General features: G+C 37.5%; 1 protein-coding gene across 3 annotated transcripts; it reads right to left on the reverse strand.

Moving 5' to 3' along the window:
- Window positions 1-6906: 6906 nt before the first annotated feature.
- On the reverse strand, window positions 6907-19385 carry CCNL1 (cyclin L1). 3 transcript variants are annotated; one of them, XM_039236021.1, is made up of 11 exons: window positions 18997-19372; window positions 18624-18698; window positions 18069-18178; window positions 12462-12582; window positions 11308-11372; window positions 9484-9583; window positions 9269-9373; window positions 9032-9173; window positions 8672-8783; window positions 8468-8566; window positions 6907-7739 (listed from the first exon to the last, which is right to left on the reverse strand). In XM_039236021.1, exons 1-11 carry the CDS (start codon window positions 19294-19296, stop codon window positions 7391-7393), a joined length of 1578 nt encoding a protein of 525 aa, XP_039091952.1. In that variant the 5' UTR covers window positions 19297-19372; the 3' UTR covers window positions 6907-7390. The 3 variants fall into 3 exon arrangements, with proteins under 3 accessions (XP_039091952.1, XP_039091954.1, XP_039091953.1); XM_039236023.1 differs by lacking the exons at window positions 6907-7739; window positions 8468-8566; window positions 8672-8783; window positions 9032-9173; window positions 9269-9373 and adding an exon at window positions 11055-11068 and having other exon boundaries at window positions 9491-9583; window positions 18997-19385; XM_039236022.1 differs by lacking the exons at window positions 6907-7739; window positions 8468-8566; window positions 8672-8783; ... (1 more) ...; window positions 9269-9373; window positions 9484-9583 and adding an exon at window positions 10182-11068 and having other exon boundaries at window positions 18997-19385.
- Window positions 19386-19761: the final 376 nt, after the last annotated feature.

Raw genomic sequence — 19761 nt, forward strand, 5'->3', positions numbered from 1 at the left:
CTGGTTGTACTGCTCATAATTGTTCTTAGAGGCTTGAAATTTATCAAACTATAATATTGGAAAAAATAAAATCTCCCCCCCCCCCAAAAAAAAGGTCAAGGTCATAAAAGACAGACTGAGGAACTATTTCAGATGAAAGGAATCTAAAGGGAATGTGTGATTCTAGATTAGATCCTGGACCAGAAAAGGGCATTAGAAGGAAAATTGGCAATTTATTTGAATAGGTCAGTATAGTTTTTGTAATGTCCTAACTTTGATAATTATACTACGGATATGTAAGATAAGTGTCCTTATTTTTAGAGAGTATACACTGAAATACAGGTAAACAGATATCATCACTGAAACATACTCTCAAACATAGCAGATAATCCAGTACACACACATGTAGAGGGAGAGAGAATGATAAAGCAGGTATGGTGAAATGTTAACATTTGGGGAATCTGGGTGAAGGATATACAGGAATTCTTCTCAAATTATTTCACAGTGAAAGTTAAAAAAATGTTCACCTCAGGGGCACATGCGTGGCTCAGTTGGTTGAGCATCCAACTCTTGATTTCGGGTCATGATTTCGTGGTTCATAGGATCGAGCCCTGAGTCAGGCTCTGTGTTGATAGCCTGGAGCCTGCTTGGGATTCTCTCTCTGCCCCTCCCCGGCTTGTGTGTGTGTCCGCCCTCTGTCTCAAATAAATAAACCTAAAAAAATATCTACTTCAGTTTCTTTCAACTTGTTTTTCTTATGTAATTGTAGTAGGCTTAATAGTCCTCCCACCCTCCCTCAAATTCATGTCCATCTAGAACCTTAGAATGTGACTTTATTTGTAAATACTGTCCTTGCAGATGTAATTAGTTTAGATGAGGTCATACTAGATTAGGGTGGGGCCTAAATCCAGTGACTGGTGTCCTTAGAAGGAGAGGACATACACAGAGAGAACAACTTCTACATGAAGATGAAGGCAGAGAATGGAGTGACACAGGTACAAGCCAAGGAATGCTAGGGATCTCTGGGAGCCACAAGAAACTAGGGAGAATCAAAGGATTCTTCCCTAGAACCTTAAAGGGAGCATGGCCCTGTCAACACCTTGATTTCTAGTCTCTAGAACTGTGAGAGAGTAAATTTCTTTTAAGTCAGCAAGTATGTGGTAATTTGTTACAGTGACCTTAGGAAACGAACAGTCACCTGCTAAACACAATGGCTCTTTGGTCTACAAGACACCTTAGTGCGGCATCCACAAGCCTTGGATGATGCTGATATGACAGTGCCATTTATTGAACATTCACTACAAGCCTGCTGTGCTAAATGCATTGTATATATACATATTATTTCTTTTAATTCTCATAACATCTGAATACAGCAGACTCAGTGACTAATTCTTTAAATGGTGAATAGAAGTTTGGAGATGTTAAGTAGTGTGTGCAAAATTAGATAAAAAGTGAAGGAGCTAAACACTGACCCCCATCACTGTGAGTCCATAAGTACGCTATTCCCCACACAAGTGTCTCTGGCCGGAGCAAACAGGCCTGGTGTTCCCCCAGCACACACTGCAGTACCCTGCCTCCATATTACCTTGCCTTTCCTTCTTGGCCCTTCAAACCCTTCCTGTCCTAGGCCAGCCAATGTTTCCTATTCTCTATGAAAACTTTCAAGGCCGTCTAGGCCACAGTGGTCCCTTTTCCTTTTTTAAACTCAGCACTTAACTGTACTGCTTGCTTGGCCCTAAACTATGCTGAAGATTACTTTGGATATTATTTGGATTACTTTGGGTGTGATTTGGATTACATTGGATGTGATTTGGCTTTAAAAAAAAATTCCCTCCCAACTGGAAAGCAAGTACCCTGCAAGTAAGTATTATATGTAGTTGTTTGCCACATATCTAGCCATCAGGACTTTCTTTACCTTTATTTATTGCTCTAAGTAGAAACCTATCATGGTAGCCCTCATCAGGTTAAATGTAATTATAGCAGACACTTAACATTTGCAATTTGACTATTTTCAAGTAAGTTAAAAGTTCATTTGCTAACTCTTTACTCGTATAAATATAGTCTGCCAGGATTAACCAGTTTCAGTGTGACATCAGTGTACATTATTAGTCCATGTTGCAGTAATAGTTAAATGAATAAAGCTTGGTTTGAAAAGGTCCAAGAAAATAATACATTTTGAGCAGAAAATTAGTTTTGTAATTTAGGGTAGACTATTTAACCTCATGGTGGCTTAGGTTTATGATGTACCTTACACATACTCTGTATGAAGATCTGATGTGTCATATACTCTGTATAAAAACAGGAAGAACCCATGTATGAAACTTTTCCACAAGTGCTCCAGCAATGCAAAAGTGAGAAATTCTTGTTTGAAAAGGTCAGTGAAAAGAATCTGAAGACAGGCTCCAGGCTCTGAGGTATCTGTCAGCACAGAGCCCTAAGTGGGGCTCGAACCCACGAACTGTGTGATCATGACCTGAGCCGAAGTCAGACGCTTAACCGACTGAGCCACCCTGGCACCCCAAATAATCTAATTTTCAATTGACATAGTATCCTATGCAAACTATGCCACATTCACAGATGTGGGGATTTATATAGGTCTTGGATTATTCTCTGAAATGTCAGGGGTCTACTGCAAAGACCAGGCAGGTATATCAGTGAGCAAAAGGAGCAGGGTACAAGAAAAATACCATGGTCAGCACACTGATAAATGCAAACCGAAACCTACCTTCAGTGTGATTTGGGAATAGAAGGAAATAGAATGCACAGGAATGTGCACACATCAATCAGAGGGCTACTTGGTGCCAGTCAGTTCCTGCCAGGGATTGTAGATCTCCTGTATTTTTTAAAAGAAGCTGGAAGTATAGGTTTTTATGTGAATATTTCCAATGAAAACTGTAGCAATTAGTTCACTTAAAACTACCTTTGCACAAACCAAGTACATGTGCAAGCTAGGATTTGGCCACGACCTACCAGTTTGCTACCCATAGGCCGTTGTTTACAGATCTCTGTCCCCTTTCAACTGTGAGCTCCAGGAACGTATAACATTGTGAAAGGAATATATACATTCATAGAGGGGCAGTTGGATAAAGAATATATGTTCATACTTGAAAGATGAAAACTTAAAATGTCATTCAGAGAATTAGCATTAATTGAAATTCATTCTCCAGTAATATATTGCATGCCCTATAATGGGTCAGGCACTGTTGTAGGATTAGGTGAGGAGCATACAAAAATGAAAAAACTACACACCTGCTTTCTTGAAGCTTATATATATTCTTATGAGTAAGTCAGTGATAAAGTAAAATAATTTCAGATAGTGGTTATTAGGAAAAAATTAGTGCTAAGGAATAGAACAGAACATGTCTGGGGTGCTGATTTTAGATAGGATTTGAAAGCAGCCCCCCTGTGAGAGAAGGGCACCTGAATGATGAAGCCCATCACATAAGATTTGGGAGAGCCTCCCAAGCAGAAAGGACAGCAAGTGCAAAAGGCTCGGGAATAGGTGTGTGCATATTTGAGGAAGACAAAGGTTGGTTGATGGAAGAGGCTGGCAGGGTTTGGATTACATACAGCCAGAGTCAGAGATTTGTATTTTATTCAGTGAAATGGGGAATCATTGGAAGCTTTATATATTAGAGGAACATGTGATTAATGTTTTAAATAGACCATTAGCTACTGTTTGTATGGCAAAGGCATACATAGGAACACTGCTACCACATACTGTTGAGGTGTGGTAACTGATGTAGGGGAAAGGAAATGGATGACACAGAAAAAAGCAGGCAGGGTAATTCTAACTGGGTTAGAATTAAACTAAGCAGAGGCGGCTAAAACAGAACACTTATAATCAGAGAGCCCAGTGTTTTCATGAAAATCTTGTTCAGAATCATACCTACTTTCATGAAGCAATATTCTGAAACAGCTGTATTTTGGACTGTGTTCATAGGAAATGTAGAATAAACTCTTCTAAATAGTTGGATGCTTTCTAATACAAATTGTATTGCAAAGGCTAAAAATAGAACTCCTTTATATTTGCTTAAATACCTATCTGGTAACAAAATGCTGTGAGATAAGGGCAAGGGCCAAGAAGAGGTTAAATAACTTACCAAGTACTCTTAGTAGGGGAATACCTGAATTCAGAGATGACATGCAAGTCAAGTGTTCCTTTCATTCAAGAAATGGACAAAGTTCAGATGGTTACAACATCAAGCTGTGACTTTATCCACACACATAGCTACCCTAGGGAACATGAGGGGATCAGGGCCCACACAATGAATACTGCTCCCCTTCCAATTTTCCCAGTGGGGGGAAGTGATGATAGTTTTCCTTATCAAACCCCATGCACATTCTCTCTAGCTAAGCTGGGCTCCCAGTATGCCTATGATTTTAACATGAATCTTGGAAAAATCTGGTCTTTAAGAAAAAAGCCTTCACAGTTATCTGTTACAGCCCATGTTAAATGGCTATTAGGACCATGAATATTATTATGAAATTATCTTGGTTTTGGAAACTTTCATGAGCACTACCTTTAAATTTTTAAATACGGCTTTTGTTTCAGGTTGTGGGCATTAATAGTGCTGTTAATAACTGACGGTAACACTGACAATATTTAAAGCTATAAAGCAAAGTTTAAACCTTGGTAAAAAGGTAATCCTTTTGATGATCGCAATTTTAAAGTGGGAAGATGATTAAGACTTTCACTGGTCTTCCTTTAGGGTTAAGATACAATCATAAAGGACAAATGGTAACATTCCGTAACATGAAAAGACTTGTATTAAGAATGAGGATCATTAGGACAAATGGTTAACAACTTATCTGTATTAAGGCTTATGGCTATAGTGGGAAACACAAGATAATAAGAACATATACAGGAAATAAACAAGAGTCGTCAAAGGTACAGCACTTAATGGATGAAGAATTGGGAACTCAAGAAATACCTAGTGGATGAGGCAGCAGTCTAGTAACAGTTTAGAATGGCACATAGCCTCAGTGTCCAGACTTCCAAATTTCATATAGTAAAAAAAAAAAAGTTATCAAATCTGAATCTGGCCAAGTCTTGAGATTTACAAAGTTTACAATACAGGAGGCAGAAAATATGTCGTGATTCCCCAGGATTACAATGAGCAAACCAGAATATGAAAATTTCCATAAGACAAATGACCCCATGTTTTTAAATTGCAAGGGAAAAAGGATGGGAGTCTGTGATTAAAAACCAATATAAAATAGATAAATCTTGCCTGAATATCCCAATTATAAAAACAAATCCTTAGAAACAGGAAAATCTAGACACTGAATGGGTAAGCAAGGCATTGTTTTTTTTTTTTTTTTAATAAAAGTACTTTAGTTATGTTCAAGTCCTATTAGTCTGAAATAGTTGGGGATGTAATCAGTTGTCTGGGATTTTTTTCCAAATAAGGGTGGGAAGTAGAATGGTCAATTTGCAGGTATGAACAAGGTAGGCTGGCCATGAATTGATCGTTATTTTTGGATCTGAGAGATGGGTATTATACTGTGTCTATTTGTAACTTCCCTTAAAGTTCAAAAATTGGTGTATTTCAAAAAAAGTTTTTAAATTCAGAGCAGCATAAAGTGGTCAACTTCTTGACAAAAACCTGGAAAACTGATTTAGTAATGGTACAAAGCAAAAATGAGGATGCATGGAAAAAGACACCCTCGCAAAGCCACCTCTAACATACAGCTCTCACCCCACATGCAGGTGTTCTCCGCCATCTTCCATCTTCACAAACCTCACCCATGGCATTCTTTCCAAACAAGGGTAAGGTAGGTAAAAATTTTAAAACTTGTAAGAATTTAAGATTAATTTGTAAAACAGGGCCTTTATTGACTTTTGCCTCTGCCTTTCTTCAGTGCCTGTCTTGTAAATACAATAAATGGTTTCCTGTGTAGATATAGTTTAGGCTCTTAAGTTATATAGTTCAGCATTATGTATTATAAAATCAAATAGAGAAAGAACACTCATTAGAACTGAGAAATATAACTCATTTAAGTAGCACACCCAACATTTTAAAATCCAGAGGACTCTTCTCCCCTGCAGGGTAGTTGCCTTGTTTGGCTTTCTACTTTGTTCAACCCCAGTGCTCACCACTGGTGAACATGTTTGTCTTTGGAATCGTCTTGAGAGGCTGTGTGTTTTTGTTGTTGTTTTTTAACATCCTTAGTGGCAGTAAATCCTCATATCATTGTGGGTCGATTTAATTTCTTGAAACAAAAAAATTATTTGGGAATCAGGGCTAGAGGCCAGGCAATCAAAACTATCAAGGTGTGTTAAAATTAATGGAAAATTTACTAGAACTGTAAAATAATGAAATCATATATCACCTTCTAAGATTACTAAATTCACTTCCAAATAACTGTCAGTGTGAGTAACTTAAAAAGCTGTTTATTTTGACATAGGACTTCTGGCTTTTTAAAAAAAACTCCATTTACTTTATGGTCAGATTTTACCTTTATCAGCTAGCCATGTCTGCTGGTCCTCATTTTATTACTCAATCCTCCTAGCGTAAATAAAAATCTTTGCTATTTTCTAAATTAAAGAAAGCCTTTAATATTCAGTAGTTGGGTCTGATTTACCATTACGTTCAAAGTTTTGATTTGTTCTAGAGGGTAGCTCACTTAAATGTACCATAAAGCTCATTTTTAAGTACTATATATGTGCAAATAGGTTTCAGTTTGAAGACTGGTTTAGTGCTACAATGTAACATTTAATGTTATCTTGTTGCACAACTCCCACTTGTTTTTTCCATATATAAAGCAAAGACTTTTAGAATAGCTCTCAATGCAGGTAACAACTGCATTTAAGAATCTATATAGCTAATGGAGAAAAGGTTTTGTCAGAAAATCAGTACAGGCACTTTACTATTAAAATTTTGCTCTGTTTAATAATTTATTTAAATAAGTTCTTTGAAGCAGTTTAGAAAAACAAGATTTGTATTTTATTTCCTTGTAAAAATCTTTACACATGCAGACAAACCAGTGTTAAGAAAGTATTCACCATCATTTAAACAAATAACCACTTAAATAGACAGTGTCTGCAATTTTTATCTGTATAAAAATAAGATACATTTTTACAGAACTCACTTCCAGTTCTTATAGCAATAAACAATACACAACTATAAGTACAATTGAACCTGACCATGGTTTTCAATTAGATACTGCTAGGGCATTTTAATGTGCAAAAAAAAAAAAAAAAAATTAACCAAAAAAAAAAAAGAAAAAAAAACACAAAAATGTTTTTTTTTTTCCAAAAGAAAATGTCCTCAGTGTTTCTAGAGACCTAGAGAGCTTTAAGAAATCAAATCCTAATCAATATCCTTTTAATGTTTTGATTATGAGTCCATACATCACACTGTAGATAGGCAAAACCAGGAACTGATGCAGGCTCAAAGGAAGAAAGTCAGCGCCTGTGCCTGCCATGTCCTGAGCGACTGCCACCATGGTGCTTGCCTTTATGGGACCTCTCAAAGGAGCGAGATCTTTCACGCCTGTCTCTATGATGTCCCCTTTCATGCCTGTGTTTCTTGGCAGCATCTGAGTGATCCCGAGACTTGCTCTGAGATCGAGAACGAGATTTTTTCCTCTTATGACCGTGTCTATTTGAACTCTTTAAATCCTCTCTTGTATGCTTGGCCTTAAGGTGAGGAGAACCATGATTATGATGCCGTCTTGGGCTTTCACTGTGACTGCGGGACCTGCTTCTTGATCTTGAGCTGTATGTTCCAGATCGGCTCCGCCTATTATTATAACTTAGATAATAAAAATTTGAGGTTTAGATTCAGTTTTTGCTGGGAACAAATGTTTTAGTGGTGCTTTTAACAGGTATAAAATAAAATTATTGACCTGTAGCAGTACAGGCCAGGCAGAAAACTTTCATCGAATTTACCCACTTCACCGGCTCCCCTCCAGCCTATATTAGACAAATCTTAAATGTACCATAGATCTATATTCCAAAGAAAAGGGTAATTAATAATTTTTATGAAGTGTCCTAGATAGTTATGCTTTTTATGAAGTATCTCACACATGTTCAAAAGAGCCACTGAACAGACACAAGCAGCTAGCATTTTAATTACAAAGCTAGGGAGAATTCTTTGGCTCTGGTCAACTTGATTATTGGTTAATTAACAGTTAATAATATAATATTTTTGAACTGAACTTTAACAAAGACTGTTTTCACATTATAAGCAGGATATTAGCCTTAGTGCTATAGCCTTCCATAATAGCACTTTGTAGCCAGCCCCTACACTTCTCCAAAAAACAAGCAAAACCAGAATAAACTGTTCTTAAGCTGCACTACCACAAAACAAAAAAAAGCCACATATAGCCAGGGCATATTTCCAAACCCACTTCTCATAATTTAGCTCATGTTAGATGACTAAATCTAGCCTAACTGTGAAAACATCTATGTTCAATTTTCTTAAAAATCAGCAACCTTACTCCACATAAGACTGCTTTCTCTATGAGAACCTTTACTTACTGTCTTCTTGGAGTATGTGATCTAGAACGTGATCGTGTTCTTGACCTTGATCGACTTGCACTCCTGCTATTTCTACTTCTCTTGCTGTCTTTTCTTACACTTAAAAAAAAAAAAACCATTATTTTAGATAACATGTTTTAATGTGTTAGAAATTAAACACATAAAAGACTCTTTAGACCAGTTTTCTAACTCAAACATACTCACCCATTATAAGGGCTCTTGGAAGCCTGTTGTCTGTCCTCAGGTTCTTTCTTGACTGTCTTCACATTAACAGAGATTGGGGACTTCTCTTCAGCTTTCACTTCTCTTGGTGATGCTTAAAAACAGCAAAACAAAGTCATGTTATCTATTGGATTTAACAGAGGACCAATAAGTTGTTTCTAAATGAAACTCCAGTGTACCATGCTTTCAAGTATTTGTTTTGAGTTGACTATCCTGAGAGAAAACGGTAACAGCTTCTTGCTTCCTAACATCATTGTTTCTATGCCACTGTTATATGCTAAAGCTTTATAATAACTGTATACCTTCAGTGCCCAAATAATTTCAATTCTGAATGTATCTTACATGGTTTAGAGGCTGGGGAAAATCCACCAAGGGTTGAAAGGGCTGGAGTTCCATCAGGATTCAATCCCTTTGCTTTTAATTTGGCTTCTTGTAAGGCTACTTTTCTTTTTTCTACTTCTTTTTCCAACAATTCATAATTTGGCTGATGGAAGAAAATGAAATTAGTATTTCTCCCTTATAGTAGTTTAGATTCTTAGCATTTAAAAAGTATTAACACAAACATGAGTTAACAGCTACCTTTTTTCTGGTATAAAGCCTAAGCGTTTCTATGCAAATTTCCTGTATCTCCTCTTCTGTAGTACCAAAAAGAAGAAACCAATGGGGACGAGTTGGTAATGGAATCTGAACGATAAAAACAGAATGGTTTAGGACAAATTTCAGTTTTTATTAGAACTGCTAATTCTTGTGATTTACCCTATAGGACACAACAGGCTATATATATATACACCTACCTGAAGAGCTCTAGCTGCAAGGTAGATGCAAGCACATGCTATAGTCTCTGGCTGGAATCGAACAAATACATTGGTTCGAAGACTGTCATTCATATAATTCCTGAAAAATATTTCAACCGTAAGCTTTGTACATAAACAAACCAGTCCTTACCAAGGCTTACATAAAATTGGAGACTCAATCTACTTTATTCTTTTTTCTTCTCTTATTTATATTCATATCCTCATATTCTAGCATACAACAATTTTTAACTCAGAAGTCAGTAAGAGATAAGAATTTAACACTAGAACCATTCTTCAGCTTTCCTATATATGACTAAAGTCTTCTAAAATAATTTCACATCATTCCAAATATAACTTCTATAGTTTTTATTTCTATGAAAAGCAATGCTTTGAAAGTCAATTTTCACATAACTAGTTTCAGAAATGATAAACCACTCCAACAGTACTTCAAGCCATTAATTATTGACCATCTCTCCTTTATCCACAATGAAAAGCAGTGTCAACCAAGTTCTTTCAAAAATCAAAATACTGTGACAGGGGTAAAAAGGCATTTTCAGTAAGCACTCACCAAGTTTTATTAAGAAAACTAAGCTACTGCAGAAAATCTAAGTAGGGAAGTGAAGAGCAGTAAATATACAAAACAGCCTTGTTTACATACCTTTTTTCATGACTAAGTACAAACAAAAGCAATAAACTACTTCAATTAATAAAGTGCTGGACTTTTGATTAGTAAACACTCCCCACAATATCCCTAAAGTATTAAATTTCACAGATTGTTTTAACAGGTTAGACTATTTCTTAAAAACCCTTACCCATGAAAACTGCTTAAATGTTCTATAGAGCATATATTAAAAATGTCATGCATTTTATAAAAGCAATTACTTATCTAATATTACTAATATTTGTTGAGTTCTAAAAAAGCATGGCAGTCATTAAGTCCAGAACATGAAAATTACTTAAGTCCTGCACATCATCAACAGTCTTGAGAAAGTAGTTGTAGCTGGACCAAATTCCTTGTTTTATCTTAAAATAAGCTAGCCCTCCAAGTCAAACATCTTCATGTCAAAAGTCCAAGTTCTACAATACTTATGGTAATATTAACATCTCTTTTAAAAATGTACTTCTTTTAGTATTGCCTCAATAGTCCAGCAGCTAGAATTCGTCCAGAATGGGAATGGTGCCCATTTTAAGCTGCAAGTTGTACTTTCCCTTGGTAGAATCCATTGCTATACATACTAAAAATAGAAATCTAAGTCAAACGCCTAACAAAAAAAAAAAAATCATTTAATTCATAACGGCTGGACAACAAATCTATCAAAAATGAACTATTCATTTTGATAGTTACAGGTATACATTATATACACAGGCATGTTGAATAGTTACTTCTAGAAGCAAATATACAAATCCTTTTGACACCCCGACAGAACTAGAAGATGCTGCCAGATGGATATGGACCACTTCAGTGAATCTCGGATGAGAGCTTGCACTGGATTGGCTGGAGAGCAGGGCAGCCAATCAGGCCATCCTGAGGTCATGGGCTGAAGTGCAGAGGGCAGAGTTCTATGACTTACCATCATGGACTACCCTTTAATTAAAGAGTAGAAAAAAGAACAAAGTTAAATTGAGTTCTCCATTGAAAGCAATTAGTCAAGCCAAGAAAACAGGAAGCAGAAATAAGCATTATTTACCTTTCGGTTAAAAAACAAAAAAAACAAAAAGCACCAAAACAAACTCCTCTTATTATTTTGGAAAGGGAAAATGAAACTTACTTTATTTCTGCTTCTGTTTTCCTGGCTAGGAAAGAAATGTAAAAAAGCAACTTACCAGGCAGTTTGAACCAGGGTTTGATTACGTTCACATTCTAAAACTTGTAAATACATAACAATGATCTGAAGGACAAGGGAAAAAAATTCAATTTAGCAAATCAGTGGTTCTTTCAGAGTTTAATGAATAAAAGTATTGAACTGTTAGGTTCGAGTTTTATCTCTTCTACAACTGCATAGGTAATTATAGACCAACCTATAACACACAGGACAGTCAGTGTGGGTTATTATGCCCCTAAATCCCATAAAAATTTGAAGTATGATCCAAAATTGCACAGGAAAAATGAGAAAACTAAAAACAATACCTAATTTCTCCATGAACACTTTAACTTTACTATGACAGACACTGTGGTTAAGAGACTATTTCACTTAATTTCCCAGGGTACAATTCTACATGTCCCAAAATCCTACAGACTGTATGGTTTTAACATTACACAATACATATGCTCACATTAGGTAATACAGTGGATATTACAGTTAAGTATTCAAACACTACTCTTTCTCCAGTGAAGCTTATCACACTAAAGTGTGATAAATAAAGACTAACAATAGTTTCATTACAGTTCAGGTCAAATCTTCCTGGACCTTTATTATCAATCATTCCAATTTTACAATCTTGAAGATGTGGAATCTGAGGAACAGGCATATTTGCCAAGTCCAAGAGCCAGTGGCAAAGACGCAAAGACATATTTCTATCACAGATGGTACTATCCCCAGAGCACCCATAGGGTAACCAATGTGCTATTATGAGAATCATATATAAGCCAAGAGACAGTGGAAAAATAAACTTTGAGTTAACAGTGAATAGCCACAATGCTTTGAACATTTTACTGTGCGACAGCATTCCAGGAACTTTTGCACATGTTTATTATCTCGTCCTTGGAATAAGGTATGTCACAATCTGTTTACTTGGTAGGGAAACTGGGTTAACCAGAGGCAAAAAGAACTTATCTATGCCCACACAATGAAGGGTGGAGATTTGAACCCAAGTCTTTTTGACTCCTATTTTCCTGATATTTTCCTTCAGTAACCTGAAGGATGCTTTTTAAAACCAAGGTTAACTTTCAAAAATAACCATTATATAAATTCATATAAGATGCAGTTTTAGAAAAACCCTAATACTTACGAATGTAATTTCTGCACTCTACAACTCACCTTATGGGGATGCTTGACATGAACACAAAATCCCAACTCCTTTAGCACCCTCCTTTCTGCCTTGATAACTTGATTTTTGGTGTTAATGTAGTTCTGATCAAGGATCAGGGGGCTTGGAGTCCTATAGTTTGTAAGAAATAAAATCAAAACTGTTTTGCACATCCAAAAAATTTTATTTGTGGCATCTCCATTTTCCCTTCCAACCAACTATTGGCAACAGAAACCAGCTTTTTAAACTCCTGCTAACAAGTTAAAGCATTAATCTTGTGCTGTCCAAGTTATGCTAATTAAACATACACTTTCTAAACTAAGTTTCTATAGAAACTAACTCAATCCTGTAGTGGAAAATTCATTCTAATACTTATATGTACCCTTTGTTGTTTTTTCATGATATTTTAGGTGTGTGTGTGTAGACAGATGAACTTAAATGATTGCTTGATTTATCATCACAAACCTCATTAGTCTCCACAGACTTTTTCCAATGACAGAACCAATATGCTCTTGAAAATATTTGCTATAAAGACTTCATAAGATTATAATGATTTAATTCATTTTCTAAACTATCAACTCTTGGCTAATTTATGGCCAAAGTAAAAAGGCAGGGAAAATGGTAGGTAGCTAATCCAGATTCCCCTAAATGGACAATTTGCCTAAACAGACTGTTCTAAGAATCCACCTCTGTTCAAAACTAGAAGCAATCAATAAAAACCAGGCTAAAATTTGGTTTGAGTTGTAGTTACTAGGCAATACTCTTTAGGATGCAATGTAAAAAAGGGAAGACCATAATGAGGGAATCAGAACACTCAAGGTCTATATGCCAGACGTTACAATGCAGAAAACTATGTATCAGTGGTTCAATGCTTAGGAAATAGCATATTCAATTAAAGACGATCTGACTTAAGTCTTAAATTCAAAACTGGTTTCTTACTAAGGAGGACTTGTAGACTTTCATTTCCCACCGTCCTTCATTTGATGTTTTTAGATCCAACAAGAAATACATTTTCATTAAGACATGATTATATGGTGTGTGTGTGTGTGTGTGTGTGTGTGTATATATATATAGGGAGAACATTTAAAAAATTTTCCCCACACTGCATTCATTTTCAGCCAAAATATTCAAGAGTTTTTGCCCTGGGCAGAAAACATCTGGTTTTAAAAGATGGTCATTCTGAATATGACAACTCACAACTCATTTTATCATGTATACCAAATCCAGAAAAATGTAAGCTTATATTTTAAATACATCCACTTGAATGTTAGAAAACAATCCAAAATGAGCTACATTAACTAGCCCTGAAGTGACATATTATCTAAATATCTTCTTTCATTTTATTTTCCTTCCTTCATCCCATCTAAAATTATAGCAACTAGAATGCTTATTAGACTATTTCAAATTATTTTATACTATATGATTTTTATTAAATTACACTAAATAAAAATTTGGCAAATCTGACAAGACGGAAACTAGCTTGCTTAAATTAACAATGCTGAAAATGGCCCTCACTCCATTCAATTCCTATTAAAACTATGAGAAGTGTGAGGAATGAGGCCACCACCTGGACAGGGGATGGATTTCTAACATAAAAATAATGAATCTATTTTATCAGGACAATAGGCTACAAGTTAATTGCTATTCAGGGAAAAAATTAACTTCAGAGCAATCAATGTACACATGAAAGTGTAACCCAAAAATCTTAAGGTTTGTAATTTTTCAGGTTTTATCACTATTACAAGGATTTTGGAAAAAAGTCAAATCCACACCTCAGACTCCTAAACAGTTATCTGATGGCCCTCCTTCAACATGTATCAGGAGGTAGACTATCCCCTGTATTAATTATAGTTGCTTACCACTTTCCCCCTACAGTTCAGACCATAAACTGCACCATTAAAATCCTAAAAATAAATTTATAAGTAGATTTGTCTCAGTTCCCCCTATTTTATGTTATCAAACTCATCTACAGCAAACTCATCTAAACCTCTTACTAAGCTTGCTTTAACAGTAGCCTTCAAATTGTGTTAAAATTCATTTTTCCTGCAATTAATCAACTAAACACTCATCTCAATAATGGCTACTATCTGATCCCAAGATCAGATTTACTCATTAGTTGAATTAAATGAATTCATTTAATGAATTGTTACTTTTGATCTATTCTGCCACAACCTTTACTTTCCCTTTTTTTGTGTGTCAAAGTCCCAACAACACCAAAACCAATTAAGGAAAACAAACCCATTATTTACTGTAATCCAACTATATACTCAACTTCTTGCTTAGGGTTTCTCTTGATAGTTTTCAAAGTTAACTTTGTAGGTATACAATCAGATACTTTCATTTTGTTAATTGGTTTTAAATCAAGAAAGGCTCCAGCATGTCATATACAACTACCTTAAAAGAATTATTTTGTATCAGAATTTGTATCAGAAATAGAAAAATATGTCCCAATAAGTCAGCAGTAAGAAAAGGTTAAAGGAAACAGTCCAAGCAGGTGGTTTCCTTACTTAAATTAACAATGTATCAAATCAATTAGTACTGTCTATAGCAGCAAGCACATGAAACTGAATTGACGCTTGCTAGGATTTCTTCATCTTCAGTTAGATAAGCTTTCCTTTCCAGTAAGTTTCAGGAGGTGATATTCTTAAATTGCTTTAAAAAAAAAACTTAACTAAAACCTAACTCTATCTCCCCTGCTTTTTTTTTTTTTATCAGACTTTTCAAATTTACATGAAAAGAACAGTTTTCAAATTTTAGTCTTAATAGGAAATCTTGGGCTTGGGTCACTTTCAGTCATCTTTTAGAGTAAAAATTTTTCCTTTAGTATGATTTAGTTGAAATACAACTTACACAGAAAAAAATTTGGAATAGGAGATCTAAACATGGTTAGTCTCACTAATGTGGTACAAGGACAGAAAATTTGGACTTAGTTCTTACTACGCTAAAAGGAGATTCAGTTTATAAGGAGCCAGACTGTTCAATATACAGAAATGTGTAATGCCAAGGGAATATTCCTCCTCTAGCAGTGTTTAAGCCAACTGAAGACCACTACCTTTAGAGCCACTAACATACACTTAAGGAGGCTGGACTAAATGACAAGATCACTTACTCTTATCTATAATCTATATACCTGCTGAAAATACACTATATTCACCAATGAATGGTTGCATCACTCTGAAGATCTGTCTTTAGGCAAGCCTTCGGGTATACATGTGGGCTCCTTAAATTTACAGAAAATGCTGAATTGTCTGGAAATATGCTGCATCTCAAAAACAAAGGAGAACTGGAAATCAATGAAATGAAAAGGCAATTTTCTCCTTCAATTCAGCCATTTATTCTGAGCTTAGATGGCAATTATGAAACCACAGAAAAATTGAGGGGGGTGGGGGAGGAGAGAAATCCAGCAGAGGGCTTGGGCATTGATACTTTCTAAGAGCTCCTCTGGTGATTCTAATGTGTCCCCAGTGACCTTAAGGCTACAAAAATGATTCCTCCTGTCATTACCAAGATGAGACTACAACTTAAAGCTATGCATAACCCAGACTAAAACAGCATCATTAAAGTGATACACTATTTAACTAAAAAGTAGAATAGTGATAGTGCTTTCTAATGGCATTATTCTAGATAAAAATACACCAAGCTATAGTTTCTAATAACTTGGACAGCAAAGACAAAAGCTTATAACAAGAAACAGGAGTTTTTCTAAATGGTTCACCAGTGGCCAACCTGTTAGTCCCCGATTCCAGTGACCTATTCTCAGAGCACTGGCTTCTCCTTGGGGATTTTCGATACTTCACTCACTGTTGCCATGACGACAGCTTCATCTCTATGTACCACTCCACATCACCCAGGCTTTGGTAAATGTAGCTGGTCGCTGTATAGTCGGTTGCAAGGGAAAAAAGAGTTGAAGTTAATAACATATACAAGTTACGTGTCTGAGTAAACTTGTAATATGCATAGAAACACTTTTACATCCTGCTTTAAAAAAAAAGGCTTCCATGCAATTAACAACTCCTTTTAAATGTCATGCTATAATCAGACTTGTAAGATTGAGACAAATTTCTCTGTAATAATGACCAAATTATTGGTCAGTCAGACACAGTCAGTCAGGTGAGATGTTTTAAATTCCAAGGTTTGTATAGTTAAGAAGACCTACTCTGACAGCAAGGAAGAATACTTTAAGTCTCACAGAAAAAGTTCAAAGTAGATAATCATTGTTAAGTGACAATACAATAGTTGGCTCAATGGTTCAAATACAAACAGAAAACTCCTTTTTAGGCAAACACAGAATCCTCTAAGGATAAAAAGTGTTTTAATTACTGTCATTTGTTTTAAACACCCTGAAGAATCTGCTAAATATCTAAAAACAAATTTTAGCTCAGACCACACAAAATACCAATTTGAAAAATCTTCCCAATATCCAGGGATTCCTCACCAAGAAGCTAAAGGATGTTTTAAAATAAAGTATTAGTCTATCCCTGGACATGGTTAGGGTAAATGAGAAAAGATGGCAGAAAAAAGAATGTAAGAAAACTGAAAAAATGCTGTGAAAACTATCTGGGTAGCAATGTCTCAGACTTTCTAACTAAAGGTTACTTTACTATTTGTCTCTGGATAGTTCCATTACTGACAACTTACAGATTCAGCCTATAAAGACCATTCATGTAGGATACTAATTTGGCACTGACACCCAGCCCCAAACAACTTAAAATCCTTTTAAAACTAACTTCCTTTCAAACTCAGTACAAGTTTATCTAACATCACCGCAATTTCTTAAGAAGTGAACACAAGAACTAATCTACGCCCAGTATAACCGTTTGCAGGATATACTAGAAGTCACCTCTAGATGCAGAAAGCCTGCAACTAAAACTTTTTGGCACTGCCGCACATGAACACATAGGTCCACACAAAATGTTGTCATGTAGCCACAAAATCTGCAAGACACTATTTGGTTTCTATATTCTTCTTACAAGATCAAATAAAATGGTCCTTATCTAAAGGTAACCCAGTAGTTATTTCTCTACCCCACTCACTGATACTGTATCTGACCAAAACAAAATACCTGTGTAATCCCTTTGACTTCAAACTTCAACCTTTATCCTGCAGTCCTTTCAGATCCGGTATTATGCGATATATCGTAGTTCAATGTTGAGAAGTATTCTAACAGAAGCCAACCTCAATTGATAAAGAATTAACTGGGACTTCGAGTAGAAAAACATGATCTACACAAAACTTTGCCACAATATTAACTTGAACTGCAGTGTTTACACTTCCAGCCTTCAGTCTTCCAAGAGGGGAGGGAGGAAAATAACTTACAGAATACACTCACACTTGAGCCAAACGTATTCCCTTTCTTGTTTAATCTTAAACCACAGGACTGGCTTCACAGCACTGTTAGGATTGTCCATAAATGCAACTGCCTCTACAAACTTTAGATAGCTGGTTAATTGGGTTTTTTTTTCCAAATTAAGTATTAGTTAGCTCCTATGTGAATTTTAACACCTAAATTAAAGCTGGTTTTCCTTTGCATCAGTTTTGAGAGGAAAGAATGTTTTGATTTGATGATTGGTGCACAATACAGTAGCCAACAAGAAAGTGTTCAATAATGCCAATCTTACCTTTTTCCTCTTAACTGGCGTAGGTGGTGAAATACATTAATCACATCTCTTATTCTTCTAGGTGCTTCTTCAATTTTTGATGCAAGATTAATACAAGCCATGGCAACAATCTGAAACAACCCATAATCCAATAAAAAGTTATTACAACACTATCAAATGGTTAGGAAAAAGTGCCCCTTTCAAAGTCTAACCAGCTACTTCTGATGGAAGAAATTTCAGGACACAACGGGGACAACTTTTGGTGAAATAAAGAGTACGATGGACATTTGTACGCGAGAGGCTTACCAGATAGACTAGTACTATGCTTCTATTTTATGCTTAACTAATCTTAATTGAACTTGCTTGAAATTCTGGTTTTGGGTAAGAGAGCACCTGGGTTCAAGATAAGCTTTATAGTTTTAAAACACATTACAAAAGTCTACGTCTCGGTGGGTGAGAACTAGGTACAAAGGCCTAAACCAACCACTCCCTTTTTAGCAAAGCTGGGTGGAGACACTACCCCCCCCCCGTTTCCGGATGAAGAAATCCCTTTTCACCCGCCCCCGCAGTGCTTACCTCGAAACTGTGTTTGACGAAAGACTTGGAGTAGAAAAAACGATGAAACAACACCTGCCCCGTTGCCATCGCCACCTGCAGACAAGAGAGAAGAACGGAAGCGCAGGGGTCAGGCGGGCCCGCACCAGGCGCCGCCGCCATTTTGTGCCGCCGCTCCCTCCCCCTCCCCCTCCCGCCGCGAACTGCAAGCTGCCGGGTCCTCCCTTCGCCTCGGCGCCCTCCCGCCCCCGACAGGCCGGCGATCCGGCTGGGACCCGTGGCTGGAGAGCCCGAGGAGGCATCCCCACCCTGCCGAGACACACGGGTATCGGGATGCAGCGGAAGAGACAGCGGGGAGAAGCGCGCTCGGCCGGGCCGGGGCCGAAGCACTGACCTGCGGCAACCGGAGGAGAATGCCGGCGGCTTGGATGAGCTCGCAGCCCAGGATGCGCAAGTCGGTCTCGCTGGGCAGGTCGAGCCCGTCCTGCATAGACGGGGTAGGGGAGAGCCGCTCCTCCGGAATCAGCGAGTGGTCGATGGTGAGCGAAACTTCCGAGTAAAGGCGGTCGCCGATCAGGATCCCTCCTGTCGTCGTCGTCGTCGTCGTGGTCCCGGAGCTAGAGCCGCCCGCGCTCGGGGCGGCCGACGAGGCGGTGGCGGCAGCGGTCGCGGTCGGGTGAGGCCCGGACGCCATAGCCTCAGCGAGATGCACGCACGCCCAACGCAGCCGGAACCCGGAGCGAGACTAACCAGCGTCCTCGGCGCGACGGATATTCCCGTGACCGCCGGATTCTGGGCCGCTTCACGCAGCGTGCGCTTCCGCCCTGACGTCACCGCGCCCGGCTGGTGCGCGCCAACTAGTCCCTTCAGGCTTCGCCTAGGCCTGCGCCGCCTCAGGAGGCGCGCCCGCAGGCAGGAGTTCCTTCCTTGTCACCTGATGACCCGGAGTGGTCCAGGAGGTCGTCTCTGGCTAAAACGGGTTTTAGTCGCCGCGTTTTTAATTTTATCAGCCACGAGAATAGTAAGGGAGCTTTATCTCCAAGTTAGAGTTGGGTAAATTTTGCTATAATCTCTGCGCGATTTCGGTAATTTGTCAAGGACTTGCGTCTCTCTGCTTCCTTCTGTCTCCCTCCTAACTTTTAGCATTTGCGCGGCGCAG

Source organism: Hyaena hyaena, unplaced genomic scaffold (assembly GCF_003009895.1).
Source record: "Hyaena hyaena isolate Hyena2069 unplaced genomic scaffold, ASM300989v1 scaffold_105, whole genome shotgun sequence".
Classification (NCBI taxonomy): Eukaryota; Metazoa; Chordata; class Mammalia; order Carnivora; family Hyaenidae; genus Hyaena; species Hyaena hyaena.

Excerpts from the sequence above, each read along its gene's own strand:
- CCNL1 (XM_039236021.1), bottom strand. The coding sequence starts at position 19,296 with ATGGCGTCCGGGCCTCACCCGACCGCGACCGCTGCCGCCACCGCCTCG. Across the intron at positions 9,584-11,307 it reads ACCCTGGTTCAAACTGCCTG|GAATTATATGAATGACAGTC; the intron begins GTAAGTTGCTTT and ends AATATTTTTCAG. Across the intron at positions 9,374-9,483 it reads TTGCAGCTAGAGCTCTTCAG|ATTCCATTACCAACTCGTCC; the intron begins GTAGGTGTATAT and ends TTTATCGTTCAG.